Raw genomic sequence first — 17,544 nt, forward strand, 5'->3', positions numbered from 1 at the left:
AATACAGAAAAACAAACAAATACGACTTGTATTGTGGGCACAAATGGGAGCAAGACCGGCCTGCTGCTGCAGAGGACTACAGCATGATCAAACGCAGCAAAAAAAGACATGACAATATGTGTGTGTGTGTGTGTGTGTGTGTGTGTGTGTGTGTGTGTGTGTGTGTGTGTGTGTGTGACTCCATGAATATCTGAATAGCAGTCAGAGAAAAGTTAAAGCCCATGCGGTGCCACAGCAGCAAAGTCACGGCTCTGTGCCTTTAGATGTCCCGCTCATTAGGAGACACCACCCTGTCAGAGCATTTAAACCACTGCCACAGAATGTGCAGCTGAGTGGCAACATCTGCCCTTTGAAACACTCAGAGGCACACAGAACAATCAGCTCAAGAAATAAACACCAAGCTAATTTCCTCATATTGATTAAGGCTCTGCAAAGACAACTGCAGCGCAATTCTGCATCTTTAAATTGACAACAAAAACCGTAGTGAAACTATTTTGTCTTTGTTCACTGTGGCTTTTAATGATTCTGTTCAATTAGGGCCCTTGTGAGACAAAAACAGAATCCCTTTTGGAATTTATTAGCTTCAAAGCCACCGAGCTATTCACTGACACCACACTCGCAAAGTTGATTTGTCAACGAGTTTTGCTTTTAGTGTGACTGTGCGCTGCTGTTAGTTTCATTATTAACATATGAGCTCCTCAACACGATTTCAGAGGAGCCTCTGCGAATCAAAGCACATCCCCCGAGACACCCGCTGTAACATAGTGTGGTGTTGTGTATAGCTGCCATGACTGCTCTGAAAGAGCCCAAGCTTCTGAAAGTCAAATGAAATCAGAATTACTGATCTGTTATTCTCTATCTACATGTCACATCACTGCACCCAAAGGTGAACCACATCTGCTGAGTGGAAACCTGCTCTCATGTGACTTTAAAAGACCAACATATTAAACCAACAGCAAATAAAGTGAACTAATGTACAGTAAAAACACCAAACATAAAGTTAACAAAGCTGTAACAGAAGTATGCAGGGCAAACTTATCTACCTTGTGATGAAACTGAGAGGATATCGACTTGTCTGCCATTGTCTTTATCTTTCACCTCCTTCTACTCGTCGTTGCACTTTACCCGTGCATACTGCACATCTTTGCTTTGAGTATGTGTACATTCACTAAATACAATACTTCTATTTTAAGGTTTAATTTGCCAAACTAACATATGGGATTTTTTTCACCATCTCTATTGTTTTGTGATTAAAAACACAAAGCACGAATATGACGTGATTGTTAAATTTACTAAACATACACTCAAACAGCATTTTCTATCTTACAGTGTCAGTCTGTGTTTATGCATTTCAGACAGAGACAGAAATAAAAGAAATAGAAGCAAGTTAGAGTGAACATGGACAGCAAAGGGCTCCCAAATAACTTGTGGCCCAGACCGGTAATCGCACCACAAAGGTGCGTATACATGCTAGTGAAACAGTGAGGCAACTGTGACTTCCTTGGAGGTAAACTGCAGACAACCATGGAGAGGCGGTGTGAAGAAGACGGAGAAACACACTCACAGGGTACATACATCCATCCTCTCTTGTAGATTCTCAGCCGAGCTATGTATTCTTAGATTGTGGTGAGTCAACTCTAGACATACATGATATATTTTTGTGGCCTATAATGATTTCAACAGTTGACAACTGCCTCCACAGGAACTTCCAAATTAATAGCTTTACATTTCTCACAGGTAGAGCTTAAAGAGGCAATGATACCCTATATTATTCAGTGTGTCATTATAATAGCTGTTATCTTCTGATAATGCCGCCTCTTTCCATAGGGTATGCTTTTTTTAACATAAAGCATCTCAGCCATAGGAGGTGCACAGATCACCCAAAACAAACCGCTTTGGGTAAAAAGTGGATGAGCACCTCAGTCTCATTTGCTATTTCCCTGTTTGTTTTAGACAAATAAAAACACAGTAGGGATGGGATGAAAATGAATAGAAGTCAAAGTTCATATTAGAATGTATTTAACGAGGTTCATATGTTTTGTCTAAGACACAAGTGCTACTTCACGTTTTTCCTTTACCTTTCAGCTGTGTGATATACTGTACTTTTCCCATTAACAGATAACAATAAGTACTAAAAACTACTAAAGCCCCTACTGCTCTGATACTAACATCTGAGACAGTTAGAATCAATTTGTATGCAAACAATGCAGCAATCAGTTATCATTTTTGCACAAATGAGGCAAGGTGTGAGAGAAGAGGTGTGCAAAGAGCCCATGTGGTTGATTGTCTCCTTCCTTTGGAGGTTTCCTGTTTGCTGCTGCCTAACATGTTTGCCGCCATATTTACCTGTCCTGTCGACCACCACAGTGACATTTACCAAAGAAATGTTTTACCTTGTTTGACACCGGCCTTCACCTTCAAAGCAGATGAGTGTGGCTTTCTGCTTTAGTGCCACTTCTTGAACTTTATGGGCAGCTTGCAAAAGTAACACAGTGTTCTCTCCACTTTCACAGTAAAGAGGAGAAGATTTTTTTTTTTTTTAAATAATGCATTTAAGTATCTGTTCTGTCACAAGGATATAGGAAGTTTACATCTAAAAAAAATATATAAAATACCTATACTTTCAGTTGAATTCTCTAAACCGTGCCAAAAACTGCTTAGTTGTTCTATCAGCAACTTAACATCCAAAACATTCGCACCGTTCACTACAATGATGATGACTTACAGCCTTTGATCTCACTCATTGTCCCTTTCTCGCTTTCTCATTACACATCTGTAATAAGCTCTCACACACAATACAGTTTCCACAGGACTAGCTACATTTTTTTTTAAATAAGTCTGTTGATATCATTCTGGAAGTCCCTGCTATGTCATAGATTGTGTAATGTGACTCATTTGCCATGTCAATGACTCACCAGCAGTGGCAAAATTAACTTAACTACTGTATCTACACTGTGCTGTGAGAGCTTGCATATATGAACAAAGCCTTGTTATTATGTTTTGAGCTCAGTGCCATCGTGCCCTGTGTGCATCTGCTGCACTGGAAGCAGGACTGATGTTGGTAAGAAAGGTTAGCTTGGTTAGAGGAACACGTTATTTTGAGTTGGCCCTCCGCCTCCTCCTGTGGCCCGCACTGGTTTCCGTGTAGCGAGGGATCGGTGCTGGAATGCAGTAACGGTCACAGAGGGACCCACGCACTCACCACATTGTGAATCAAAACCCATACTCCACTTCATTAGGCTCCTGTCATTGCAAATACTCTCACACCACTCTATAAATACCCCTGTCTCCCCCCTCCAAATTAGTTTTCCCTCTTTTTTCTTTACACATGAAAATGCTCAGGGACTGTTCCAGCTTTCTGATGTGGCTCTTTATTTTGTACGTTGGCGCAAGAAACCACACAATAGTGGCTCCTTTTGAATATTAAAACATTCTCTGACGGAGCACAAAGGTTCTGAAGTTTTTTAATAGGGGTGCACGCTAAATAAAACTTCTCTTTGAGCTTAACAGCTATACAATGTGGGATTTGGTTAGTTCAACTCGGGCTGCAACTTTCAGTTACTCACTACGGGAGATTTGTTTGTGAAACAAATATGCCTGGTATCCCACTGACCTTGTCTACTTCAAACATCTGTGTATATGATCTGTTAGAGGTGTTTTGCGTGATGTGGTCTTCTTGAAAAAGACAATTTACTGCATTAAAGCCCAACATGTCTTAAGCTAACCACTCAAAGCAGATTTAAAACACAAGATACAAGAATTCTGAGAAACCCACATTAAGATATAAAAAGATCAGAGCAGACCATGTGAAGGTATTCACTACACATGCAGTCACAGCGACATAAATTCAACTATCATTACAGCTCTTACTGCCACTATAACTGACAATAGTAATAATCTCAATCTGTTATTCCACTAAACTAACTAAAATGTATTGATGTCCTGATAGTCAGCAAAGAACCTGAAAAGACATCAACAGACTGTTATCCACTGCTGCTACTGCTGGACAACTCATTCAGTAAAATTAGAGAGTATAGGATATAGCTGTATCTAAATATATGTTGTTTTATAATGACAAATGTTGTTTTAATAGACACAGCCTATAGATGAGACCCGGCAGCCTTCCTGCCTGGTTAACATACAGACGGGGCGCCATCCTCTGGCGTATGTCGACATTACATCCTCCACTCAAGAGATGATGATACACCGAAACATTTCAAGTGATGTGACCTCAGAGGCTTTGAAACATAGAAAGGATGCCTTTCTAATGTGTCACTCTGCTTCTATTTTCTTTTTCTCTGAATTGTTCCTCCCATGTCTGCACACACCATCTATGTTCTCTCTCTCTCTCTTTCTCTCTCTTTCTCTCTCTCTTAGTCCCTGCTGTTCTTTCAACACTTTTTCTGCCCCTTAAACACGCACACAGAGAAATACAGGCAGCAAAAATGGGAACCCACTATTAAACTGGTCTTTTAGTGGTTATGCAGTTCTGATTAGGAAGATGTATGAGTCATATTGCATATTAATCCACACACACACACACACACACACATCCATATGTTCATTAGTAACAGATTTGTGTGTGTGTGTGTGTGTGTGTGTGTGTGTGTGTGTGTGTGTGTGTGTGTGTGTGAAAGTGTGCTCTGCAGCCTGAACCAACGCCTTGAAAAAGAAACTAATTAAAGTCATGGAGAAAAATGCAAAGACAGCAGAACCACACAAGAGAGTGTGTGCATGTCATTACTGACCTGGCCCAGTTGGAGAGAAAAAAATGATGGCAAGAAGAGAGAGGGAGAGAAAGAGACCTCAACCAGTGAAATAATGTGTATATAAAAAAGATTCAACAAGAAGAAAGGTTTAAAAAGCAAACTTTGGGAGTTTAAGAGGATCTTTGATGTGTATCAGAAGAGGAAAGCAGCCTTGCGACTGGGACGACAGTAATTTTAAGTCGAAGCAGAAGGCTGGCTGGCTGGCTGACTGGCTGCCTGGCTGACTGACTGTGGGCTTTGATGGCGCTAGCTGTTTGAAGTGGTTTTCGGGGGATGGGAGCAGCGTGTGGTGTCAGTGGGACAGGGGAGGCGCTCAGGGAGAGGAGGTGGAGGGGGGATGATGGCGACCGTACAGGACTTGGGGAGTCTGGGCTAGGAGGAACAGAGGATGTAGGAGAGGGTAAGAAAGCAGAAGAAGTTTCAAAGAATCAAAGGGATAACAAAGACAGAGGAGAAAGAGAAACGAAGACAGAACACTGAAACAGTAAGAGAAATAGCGACAAAGAGGCTGAGAAGAAAGAAAGACAACCGATGAGAGCCAGAAAAAGCTGCAAATCTGAGAAGGGGAGAAAAAAGAAAAAGTGACAATGAAGTCAACCTTCCAGATCTGTGTCTGAAATTCAGAGCCCTGTCCCAATATCAGGCCTGGACACATTCACACCTACCTATTACTTGTATCATTTAGATGACGTTACCTCCCTCTGATATGCTGCCAGACTGCCTTATGACTTTACTTCCCCTTCCATCCCTCCTGCATGCTGGACACATGCACCGTATAATCATAACTACACTGTTTCCCCGAGGTACCAAAGTCAGCCACAAAGCCAAAGAGGAAAAATAAATTGATTTATTTTGACTTACTTTTTGTTTTCCTTGCCTATTCGTTTATTTTGATTAGTGACTGGTCTTTTTAAATTAAAACCTTCCCTGGTTTTGTAATTTTGCATTACCAACAAAAACATGATAACCTGTCACATACCATGAGAAATTCTTTAACAAAGATGAGATAAGACTGTTTACTAGATTGTTACACAGTGATAAATGACAGAGTGGACCAGTGTCAACTGATATTATTGGTGTTGCTTCCTTTCTAGCACAAAATACTTCCGGTGAATGGATCCTGTTCTTTATCGTACCTGAGCTACCAAAGATTAATTTGTAGATCTAATATTGCATGCAGCTAGCAAACATTAACATATTTCTTCTGTCTGAGACTGTCTGGAGTTTAAACAGTGTGTTTTGTGTTTAAAGGCATAAAACTACACAAATAGCATTCTCATTACTCATTAATCATAAACTCTCACAGTTTCCCTCATTGTGACCTTTACGTTGGAGATACTTTTCTGTTACACCAGTAATAACATGACCAATGTGAAACACTGAATTAATGAGTGCACACAACACATTAATTGCCTATGAGAAATTTGAGAAGCCGAAGCTGCCATTACTGAAAGGTGTCTGTTGGAGACAAAGTGGAAATGAGTTAAAATGAGACATTTTCAGCAAAAAGAGTGAGGGGGTTATTGAGAGAAATGGAGTCAGATAGATAAAGATTTGTGTAAAATTTAAGACCGTAACAGGTGGGCCAAAAGATCAGTGAAGCATGTTCGCTCCATGATGGAATGTGTTCACTCCCTCCCAGGTAAGTGTGTGTGTGTGTGTGTGTGTGTGTGTGTGTGTGTGTGTGTGTGTGTGTGTGTGTGTGTGTGTGTGTGTGTGTGTGTGTGTGTGTGTGTGTAAAGAGAGTGGGATGTGCAGGTCAAATGAAGGTGGTGCCAGGTGATCACAGGTACAGGGAGACAGAGGGGGAGTTGGCTGGTGGAGGACTGTGCAGGTTTATACAGAAATATTGCATAATTTTGCACTGATGTGATGATGTAGGCCTATGTTTATCTGGTTTAGAGTTTGGAGATGATTACTCAATCAACAGAAAATGAATTGTCAACAATTTGGCTATTAAATTAATCCAATAAAACAAAAAAAGCCAAACATTCGCTGGTTCCAGCTTCTCAAAGGTGAAGATTCGCTGCTTCACACATTTATACCATTGTAAACTGAATACATTTGGGTTTTGGACTGTTAATTCACCCTCTGCTCTGGAACTTGTAACAGATTTGTTTCACTATACTGACATTTCATAGACTAAACAGTTCATAAATGAAATGATTGATAGATCATCCTTGGTTGCACTCCTAGATTGATTATTTTATCCACCAGCAGTTCTCTAATTGTTTTTCCAAAAAATGTACTATATCATGACATACGTCTATCGTATCATAAAACTTCATATACAGTAAAAGGCAAATGTATCCATATCACCCACTCCTACTATCAATTCCCTACAATGAATCCATATAGAGCACATGTTTTATCTTCTGCATTTATCGTCATGCTCTGGTTTTGGAGTAACAATGTCCCTTTGTTTGTCATCACAAAGTGAATCCAATGCACAGCTAAACATGGTAATTGATTATTTCTCTTTCGATACAGTTGAGTTCTACAATATGTTTTGTGAGCTGCAGTGCTGTGTGTATATATTGGTAATGGCAAGTGGAAAGACAGATACACATGAGACAAAGCGAGACAGACACATTTTTAGGTTTAAAACATCAAAACAATAAGAAAATCAACTTGGACTCAGTGAAATGTGCAAAGAATAAAAGACAAGAAAAAGTGGTGAAAAGCAAGCAATTGTAGGATCAGACCTTTAGGGGGGCTCAGCCCCTAATGAGAATGTGACTGTCACATAAGGGCTTAAACCCCCCTAAAAAGGGTCTAAATCGCCCATGGAAGCAAGTCAAAAGAACAAAGTGTTTGACTGATGAAACCAAAAACACCAGCAGGTCTGAGGTTTTCTGGTGTCAGAGGTGAGATCCTAAACAAATGTGGCCGTACTCCTGTCTGTTGCTTATAAACACCACATATCAAACTGTTCCTCTTTCAACCTGCTGCTCTGCTATACAGTATCTAGATACTGGCACACTCTCAGCCAGCTGAGTGGGTCTGCCTGCCTGCCTGCCAGCCAGGCTGCTCTCCTCCTTCTCCCTGTCCAATGTCTCTCTCTCTCTCTCTCTCTCTCTCTCTCTCTCTCTCTCTCTCTCTCTCTCTCTCTCTCTCTCTCTGCCACCCATCTGGGCCTTGTAATACATGACAGCTGAAGCAGAGTTTCCAAATTTAATTTGAGGTGTGATAAAACAGCACATATCTATAAATTGTGTGCAGAGAGCCTGCCTATCTGGATAGTTTTAACCTCTTTCTTCTGTCAAACATGTGCAGCATCAAACACACAATACCCAGGCTGTCTGCACACAAGGAAGATCCACAAATAGACTTAATGATGAGGAGTCTTGCCAAAGCAACGACAAAGAATGTAATAATAATACTGCAAATGGCATATGTCAAGAATGAAAAGGGATCAATTTGCAATACCAAACTATACAGTATGTAAACCTTATCAGCTAAAACACCTTTGATGTGAAAATTGTGCTTGTATATGAGTGAGAAACCGCAAGAAATACAGTTGGTGTTGAACGTGTGAAAAGTGCATATCCAGGCACCTATATACACACACACCAAAGCCTACACACACACACACACACACACACACACACACACACACACACACACACACCTCATGATCTGTATATTAGCGTGATCTTACAGTTTAAAGTAGCGTGATCATCAGACAAACTCAGCTCTCAAGTTTCTAATGAAGACATGTATTCACCATTTTTAACTTGTTTCTAATTATTGGTGGATGATGGCTATCACATTCATCTACTAAGGGATCTCGACAAAAGAGATCATACAACTCAATGATGATCAAACAGTCATGTGCAGGAGCTAATATGGTGGAAAACCCCTCTACATGTATAAATCCTGCAATGGCACCGAAAAACTTTCCAAATAATTCCGCCTGGAGGGGATCGACAGTGTGGCAGCCACGCGGCAGAAATGTACAGTAAGAGATAGGACTGCTGTGGCCACATATGAAACGAGAGCAATAATCGAATAAACGTGAAAAATACCAGAGGGACTCAATCAAGGGATTCCCCATTACTGCAGTGCATATCTGGCATCACACACATAGAGCTATGGGTGAAATCTGTGACACTTGGAGCTGTGGGAATGTTGAGGAACAAATGAGGAAACACTTAGATTATCCCACTCTGTCGCCTGTCCCGTCTCTTCTGTCTCCACTCCTCACGCCCCTCCATCTCTTGTCTTCTCACGCCGAAGAGCTGTTTTCGCTGTCTTCAGCCCTGTCAACCCCATCAGTTCCCCACCTCTGTCATCGTCCTCTACTTTCTTCCTCCTCTGTCCCTCCCACCCGTTGGTTCTGACGCCTGAGCTGAGCCCCTTGAAGAGTCCTGGTAATAAACTGTGGTGCCTGGGCTCTTCATTGCTGTCTCACTCTCCCCAGCCCTCATCCCAAAGCGCAGATACATCTGCCGTTAAAGTAGGCCCAGTCCAAAAGGCCCGGCCCCACCACTCTGTACTGTACAAGCGCGTCAGTCTTTAACGTTCAAATGTTTTCCCCTCTATTCTCTCTCTTTCTCTTTTTCTCTCTCTTTTCTGCTGCTTGAGTCCTTTGTGTACAGTGTGCTATGCTCACAGTGGCAGTACTGTGCCAGAAAAACCCACACAAACACACACACACACACACACACACACACACACACACACACACACACACACACACACACACACACACACACACACACACACACACACACACATACATACATATGCACACACATACAGTCACAGACACACAGCTGGGCCCCAGCTGCATACAAAGACTGGGGTTTGGAAATCAATGAAGGAGAAAGAAGAAAAGGGGAAAGGAGTTTAAATAAATTGGCACTAGAAAAAAGAAGAAAAACGAGAATGAGGGAGTGAGGGAAACAGGGAGAGAGAAAGCTCTCTCTTAAAAGGCACATCAACTCAACAACAGAGGGAGGTTTTTCATGGACAAACAAAACATAAAGTGCAAGGCACAGGACTAAATATGTTTGTGAGGGTGCTCATGAAATGTAATCCTACATCTGATTCAAGAGCGAGGTTTTGAATGAGTCTGCTCTGTTGTGCGGATGTCATTCTGGCGAAGATGCCTGATGAGTTTGAGGGAAGTGGAAAGCCTGTACATAACACAGCCAGAAGACTTTAAATAAATGACTTTTTTTTAAAACTGGAATCGGATTAAACAGATATTAAAGAGTTGCTTTGTCTTAAAAAAACTGTTATTTTCTTTAATTTCTTTATAAATGTATTTCACTGTAAAAAGTTATCATGGCATAATTTTTTGTTGAGGAAAATATATATTATCTCCTTTATTCATCATCCAGTGATTTTAGAGATAAACACACAAAAATGTGTAAGTGAAGTTGAGCAAAAAAACCACAACACTTTTGATCATTCACAAATATGGGATGAAATCCACCATTATCTCTCTCAATAAGGAACAAGGCAAATGACCCCATGGTGTCAGAAATCATTGGTTTAACTGACTGTGTATAACGGCCTGAAGGGGGGATGTTGAACCTGCTGAGTGGTAAGCTAATTAATTCACACTCTTTGTAACTCAAATCTCTAACTGACAGCCAGTAAATACAGGTCATCATCTCCAATGGATATGTTTTCTTCCTTTGTCTTAGGACTGTTTTCAATCTGCCAGGAATGAAGGGTAGTCATTTCCTCACGTTGCTTAAGAACATTGACAGTTTTATTGGGGGAGACAGAGACATAATCAATAGGCGCCTTGGAGAGAGAAGAAAAGTCCGCCTATGTTTTTTTCTCTTTCTTCTGGTTTGGAAAAGATCCCTAAATCACTGTCTTATGAGTCGGGCCTGCCAAATTCATTTGGTTTTATCAAGGACCTTTAACTCCCTACTCGCACAGCCGCCTTTAGCCCAGCACATTCCAAATCCAACACAGAGCTTTAATACACACATTTCTACATTTACACGAGGATGTACACACACTCACTCACAGACTTTTCACATGCACGCATGTGTGACATACACATATGTAAAAGCATGCCATCAGCTCAGGCATGCATGCAGATTCGCTAACAATTCGTAGTGCAATTGGGAAAAAAGCAGCTTGAACTTATGCCCTTACTGATAATATATTGTAGAATATATTAAAGATAACAGTCTACCATGAGATTTACAGTTTTCAGATTCTCAGCTAAATATCAATTTATAATCTTTTTTTTCTTTACATGCACTTTTAAAATGCCTTTACTTCTTCAAAACCCCACCATTAATTAGTAAATGTTACTGGAAATTGACCAGAGGTGATACATGCTTTCCTCTGAGGTCACTGCAGGAATTAAAGGAACTGGACTGTTTTTTGCTGGTGGTCTGATAAGTGACAGGTCCTTGTCAGTAAGTGTGCCTTTTTGCTGATAGCTTTCACGGTAGTGTGATGGTGTTGATTTGTGAAATAGAGTGCAGTTGGTCGACAAACTGCTACGTGACAGTCAAAGGTGAGAGTGTGCGTGTGTGTGTGTGTGTACGCATGCACACACAAGTACCCGTTATCGCTAGGCAGCCAGCGAGGATCTCACAGAAGTGACACTCTGCTGGGCTTCACACCTCTCTGAATAAAATGAGGAAACACTTACAGCAAACTAATAAACTATATAAGTAAACGGACTCCTTACAGTAAATAGGTTTATGGCAGTTGTGTGTCAGATCAGAGACAAACAAGCACATCACATGGTTTGCAATGGCTTTCATGAACCTCGAGAGAGTGAAGAATAAAGCCAGCAATGTTTGTGTGTGTATGTGATGTTTCTGAAGACAAAATATCCTCTCAGTGATAGCAAGATGAAAAAGAACATTTAGAGACCAACTTAATTATGTGTTGTTTTTTTTCTGGGTTTGCAGCTATGTTTGAATTTGGGGTAATGGTTAGGTTTGTTGGGGATATGTTATGGCTTTCCCTGCAACACCTAACAACTTTGTATTAAATAGAGGCAGCAACAAGACACTGGGAGGAAAACATCACCGATACACCCCATTAGTATTACAATAATTTAGGTTTAAGGTATTCAATGTTAGGTTTACATTTTGGTTATTTAGAAAGGAGTTGCCAGTTAAATTTAGGGTTAGAGAAGTGTTCATTGTTGTAGATAATTTGTTTTGGGTTAGGGAAGTAGAAATGTACTTTAAAATAAATGTTCAGTCCTCATCAGCAGGAAAAACAAAGGTTTATATATGTATCCATGCACAGGTGTGTGTATCCTTTCTTCTGTTTGTGAGTTTAGAGCCACACACAAACAAGGCACTACCAGATGCATGTAGAACAAAGTCTCAACAAAGTCCTTAAATTGAGCACTACCAGATGCATGTAGAACAAAGTCTCAACAAAGTCCTTAAATTGAGCATACTGTCTAGAGCAGGGGTCTTCAATGTTTTTTAAGCCAAGGACCCCTTAACTGAAAGAGAGACGGAGCAGGGACTCCCTACTTCATATATTGTATAAAATAAGTTGCATATTAAACTGAGCCTACACTAACACGTAGGGTGGTCTAAGGCCTTTATACATACCTTTTTTGTGCATAGAATACTAAGCTTTTTAAAATAATAATTGTTGGCATGATTTTACAAATCATATTTTAATGTTAAACATACATGTGGAGCAGTGAATCCTTAGGATTACCTGGATCTGGGGATAGCTATCTTAGTGACTACCGTATCTACAGGCCAGTTAGCATCATCAGTGGGTTTTTTTCTTCACAAATAGAATGATTTATATTTGCTAATAATATGTTGGATTCCAAAAATTTCAAAAAAGAATTAACAATTTGGAGGCCCCCCTGCAGTAACTCTGAGGACCCCCTAAGGGTCCCGAACCCGCTGTTGAAGATCTCTGGTATAGGTTCCTCTCAGCACTGTTGTAGTAGGAAGTGCATTTATAGAACTGATAACTGACATCTTTAAGGTCAACTGAAGCTTTCCACTCATTCTTGATAAGGTGAGTGATAGTCATGTTAGAATTCAAAATGAGCAGCAGAATGTATTCCACATGCACATGGTAAGCTGTTTTGAATAAATGCGCCATAATTATAGCCAAAATTAGTTAAATATATTTTTAAACTTACTATCTGTGTCGATTTTTTTTCATACGTCAAAAAAGTTATGACATGGAGGACACTGAAGTTCAAGAAAAGCCATCAATCAACAATCAGTTAAACATTCCCACATAAGCTATTTTTTCATCTTAATACTTCTGATGCAGTCCACTTTCTTGATGTTGATGAAAAAACAGTATCAAACAGTCAAAATTTGAAGTAACATGTCAAATCACGTTGCATAGCACGGCATAGAAGACAATATGGGAACAAGAAAGTTTCAGTCTCAGAGTAGGTTAAGCAACACAGTAGTCTATGTAAGAGAAAGTCACAAAGAAGTACACTAACAGTGGACTGAAAGAAGCTTTTCTGCTTGACAGAAAAATATTTCTTACTCAAAATAACTAAAATCAAAGTATGATTCTGACTTCACTAGAAGGTTTAAGACAGTGTGAATCCTTCTAATAAATTGATGATTTACCATTGATTTAGAAAATAACTTTTTTCAAGTTAAGGGTCATGGGATTTCACAAAACGTGTGCAGCCACAGGTTGTGGGCTTTCATTTCAGGGTTTTGCCCAGATGTGTGTATTAGCTGCAGGTAGAATAATCTCAGTGAATGCCAATGGCTGGCGAAAATTGACTGCTCATCCCTACAATTTATGCTGCAAGGCAATAACAAGCCACGAACGCAAAAACGTGAGTCTAAAACATGAATGTAGTCAAACTAACGATACAATATTTAAATTTAGTGTTTACAAACTGCAGACGAAATCGACGCGGTTCGCATGAGAGCTTCTGTCCGCTGCTGCAACATCTGCCTGCATCATTTACCAACTTATTCAAACTTTCCAGCGCTGCACGATTCTTACCTCGATTCCTCCTGGGGTTGGCTTGTTTCCTTCGCTTGCCCCTACTTTCTTCTGTCATCATCACGCTTTATTTCGTTTATAAAAAGTTGTCCAGGGAGCGGTGCGAGTGAGTGTGTTGTCTTGAGTGCCTGCCTGAGAATGAATGGTGATGAGGTCACAGCGGGAGACTCAGACCTTGATGGGACTCCAGGCAGAGGCGACGAGCCGCGATGCGGAGTGATGTCAGCAGCAGAGGTTGGCCCCTGAGGTCAGTCCTGGCGTCGTAAACGTGCACCGTCCTCATTTACAAAGTAGTCAATATTAGTGAGCCCTGTATATAGGCTATAGCCCACCAGTTAAAACACTCGTTATACTTTGACAAAACATGGTCCCGAATTCGCTACATTGCACCTCCTCTTCAGAGAGGGAATCCCGGGAGCTTCGATGCATCAGCATGCTCTGGTTTTCTCCATCTAAACGTGGGAATAGGCCTACAGCCTACTCTACTTTAACTTTTCCTCTATATAGTATCGCCAAAAACACGTTATAATTTCATGAATAGGCTATACCATATGCCTATTGCCTCTGGGTAAGTAGTCTACAGTTGAATCTGGTAAATGATTTAAAAGAAATGATAACGGTCAGAGGACCTAATCATGAGCGATACGCAACTTGATGCTGGAGTTTAAGTTTTTACTTTTCCTCATTGCTTGTGTCATTTTGACTGACAGAACTGATCATGAAAAGCTAACTTGTGAAGCTGCATCTCATCGATGCTGCAGCGCAAACTCCTCTCACACACACACACACACACACACACACACACACACACACACACACACACACACACACACACACACACACACACACACTAGAGTAGGCTACAGAGAAATATAGAAAAACAAACAAATACGACTTGTATTGTGGGCACAAATAGGAGCAAGACCGGGCTGCTGCTGCAGAGGACTACAGCATGATCAAACACAGCAAAGGAAGACATGACAATAACTGTGTGCACACACATAGCTTCTAGTGGTAGCGTCTTGCCTTGATTCTATAGGTTGTTCGGCGAAGTGCAAATGAGGCTTTTATTCATTTTGCTACATGTTCACCATGAAGAGGTTATACTAACTGCAGGTTAATGAGCACAGGTATGTGTGCACCCCACCCCCCTCCACTCCCCTCCTTCATGTTTTATGGCTTGACTGTTATTATGCACGTCGCACCTGCGCTCAAGTACCCTGCGGTGGACCCCGTCCTGCGCCCCATTCACCCCTAGATGGCTGTAGGAAGTAGTGCATTGACAGTCCTTTGTGTTGCAGCCTGGACCGTAATCTGTTTTGCAACTGAAAAAAACATCCGAAATAAAACTCTAACGCAGCGTTCAGGACCCCCACCTTGGCTTTCTAGTGCCCCCCACCTATAGGGTTAAGGTTTCTGCGAGATAATACAAGCGAGCCGGGTAGCTTTTCACAGCGCATAATGTATCCTGCTATAGAGTCTGAGCGGAGTAAACAAACTGGGATCTGACACTGTGAAACAGATTAGAGAAGTGAAAGACGGATTACCTGAACGCATTTTTTAGAGACAGATGATTCAATTGAAATCCTAAATCCCCCACAACAAGTAAATTATAGGCGAATCATACAATGATTTTAGGTGTTAACTAGGCTACACTATCAAATCATACAAACCAGATTAGTATAAAAAGTCACTACAAATCAATTAGGCTACTTATAATAACTAAATATATATAGTTCCAGATGAAATAAGAGCATAGTTTAGCACTATAAGACAATCACTAATTACGAGTACTATACATGTTGTATATATAGCTCAAGATCACATTTTAAGTAAGACCTTATTCACTACATTATCAGCTCATGGTGAAAAAACGAAATACATCCCCTTTCGTTCATGCACCCATCATGGCTGCTGGGGGTTTGTCTCTTAATGGATTCTGGCAGAGAAAGCATCCTGATGGTGGTTAGAGAACGGAGGGCCGAAGAAAGAGATGGACAGAAGGGTCATCACGCTCTTTGTGGTTGGATGGATAGAGGAGAGGGATGAGAAAAAGAGGGGGGAGAGGAGGTTGAGGAGGTGGGGGCAGAGGTTGAGGAGGTGGGGGCAATAAACTTTGCTGCAGATGAAGGTCACAGAGGTGCAGAGGTGCTTCAGAGGTCCTGGGAGCTGTTATGTTATGTTAAGTTATGTTCATATGTGTAGTATATCAGTTGGCTAGGTTAAGTGAATATGTTATTTATTCAAAATTTCAACTGAGTTCAATCAAATTGTACATTTCTAACTCAGGCCTGATTTGTTTAAATGTATAGTTTTAAGCTGGTTGCATGCTTCGTGGAATTTAGAGCTATAGGTTTTGTTGTTTATTCCTGAGCCCTTTACTTTAAAACACTCATCTACTATACACTAATGCACTTCATTTAGATGCACTTAATTACGCACTGTCTGTAAGGGTTTATTCACATGATAACTGAATGTGTGTGCACAGTCTTATTTCGGTTTAATAGTTGTGCAGTGTAAAATAAGTACCCAATGCTGTGGCGCTATAGTTTATAACCTTCTACTGTCTTCACACACACACACACACACACACACACACACACACACACACACACACACACACACACACACACACACACACACACACACACACACACACACACAAGGAGGAGCATAGAGGAAGCAGTCCCACTGGGATTTTGTCCCTGACTGTGGTCTATGGGTTCAAAGCTTCTTGCATGGGGAGGAGAGCCCTTAAACAGCATATTAAGCAGGAGTTAATTATATGCCAACCTTAGTGACAAAGGAAAAGAAAGCCTCCCTCTGAATGGCAAGACAAGAAAAGAGAAAAGTCATTATGCTGCCCACTTCTTTGCATTTGAAAAAAACTTTGGCATTTCCATTTGTAACTCTGCAGAAAAGAGATCAAGTTGTAGAAGAGTGAAAAACACTGTCTTTGCATCAGTCCAACTGTCTAACTTTTTACATTAGAGTTTAACTCAAACCTGTTAGCGAATATAGTTTAAAAACACACACACACACACACACACACACACACACACACTAATTTTGTGAAAAAGAAGCTATGGTCCTTTTGCATAACAATGACTTGGAATGAGGCAGGACAATGTTTCCAGGAAAAGAATCAGCGAAAGTCACTGTGCTTTAGATCTGAAATGTATGTACGTGTGTCAAATCAGGAGTTTAGTTAAACATTAAACAAATACAGCAAGCCTATTCAATATTTACATCAACCATTCTAAAAAGCATAGCCTACCTCTGATTTACTTTAATTTGTGCACCTCATTGGAATTGGGTGACAGTTTGAATGTAGTTTCAAATGAGTAAAATTACTTTTGATGTGTTGTGCACACATGTCTATAATCTGGTTGGCTACATCTAAAGAGTGACCTCTTCAAATTTACCAAGGTGTAGGCTATGAGTCTATAGCTGTAACATTAGTTGTTTATTGCACTGATATTTTCAAAGATGTGTGTATTGCAAAATGGTATTAATCTCCCTTTCATCTCCTATCAGCTGCCCTTCCTGCAAACACCCTATTTGACCCTTTTGTTGAGATTCAGCTATTGTTTCAAAAACAACTCTGGATATGCCAGTCCGTCAGGAGAACTTCCCCTTGCCTCGGAGCAAATGAGTCAACTTTAGCACCACTGCCAGGCTGTAGTGGCTGCCGTGAGTCTACTGTGCCATGCCACAACACCACAGTGCCAATATAGTCTAAGCACACTGGAGCCCCTGAACCAAAACGATCCAACACTGTAAAAAGTAATGGTGGTGATACAGTTTTAAAATAGTTAGT

General features: G+C 40.7%; 1 protein-coding gene across 2 annotated transcripts in view; it reads right to left on the minus strand.

The window, feature by feature from the left end:
* LOC144517078 (zinc finger E-box-binding homeobox 2) overlaps window positions 1-13,853 on the minus strand; it is a 29,661-nt gene extending 15,808 nt beyond the window's left edge. For both annotated transcript variants that reach the window (XM_078248904.1, XM_078248903.1), the window contains exon 1: window positions 13,725-13,853. In XM_078248904.1, coding sequence (XP_078105030.1) covers window positions 13,725-13,785 — 61 coding nt within the window. In that variant the 5' untranslated portion in view covers window positions 13,786-13,853. The remainder of the gene's footprint in view (window positions 1-13,724) is intronic.
* Between the last annotated feature and the right edge of the window lie 3,691 nt (window positions 13,854-17,544).

Source organism: Sander vitreus, chromosome 4 (genome assembly GCF_031162955.1).
Source record: "Sander vitreus isolate 19-12246 chromosome 4, sanVit1, whole genome shotgun sequence".
Lineage (NCBI taxonomy): Eukaryota > Metazoa > Chordata > Actinopteri > Perciformes > Percidae > Sander > Sander vitreus.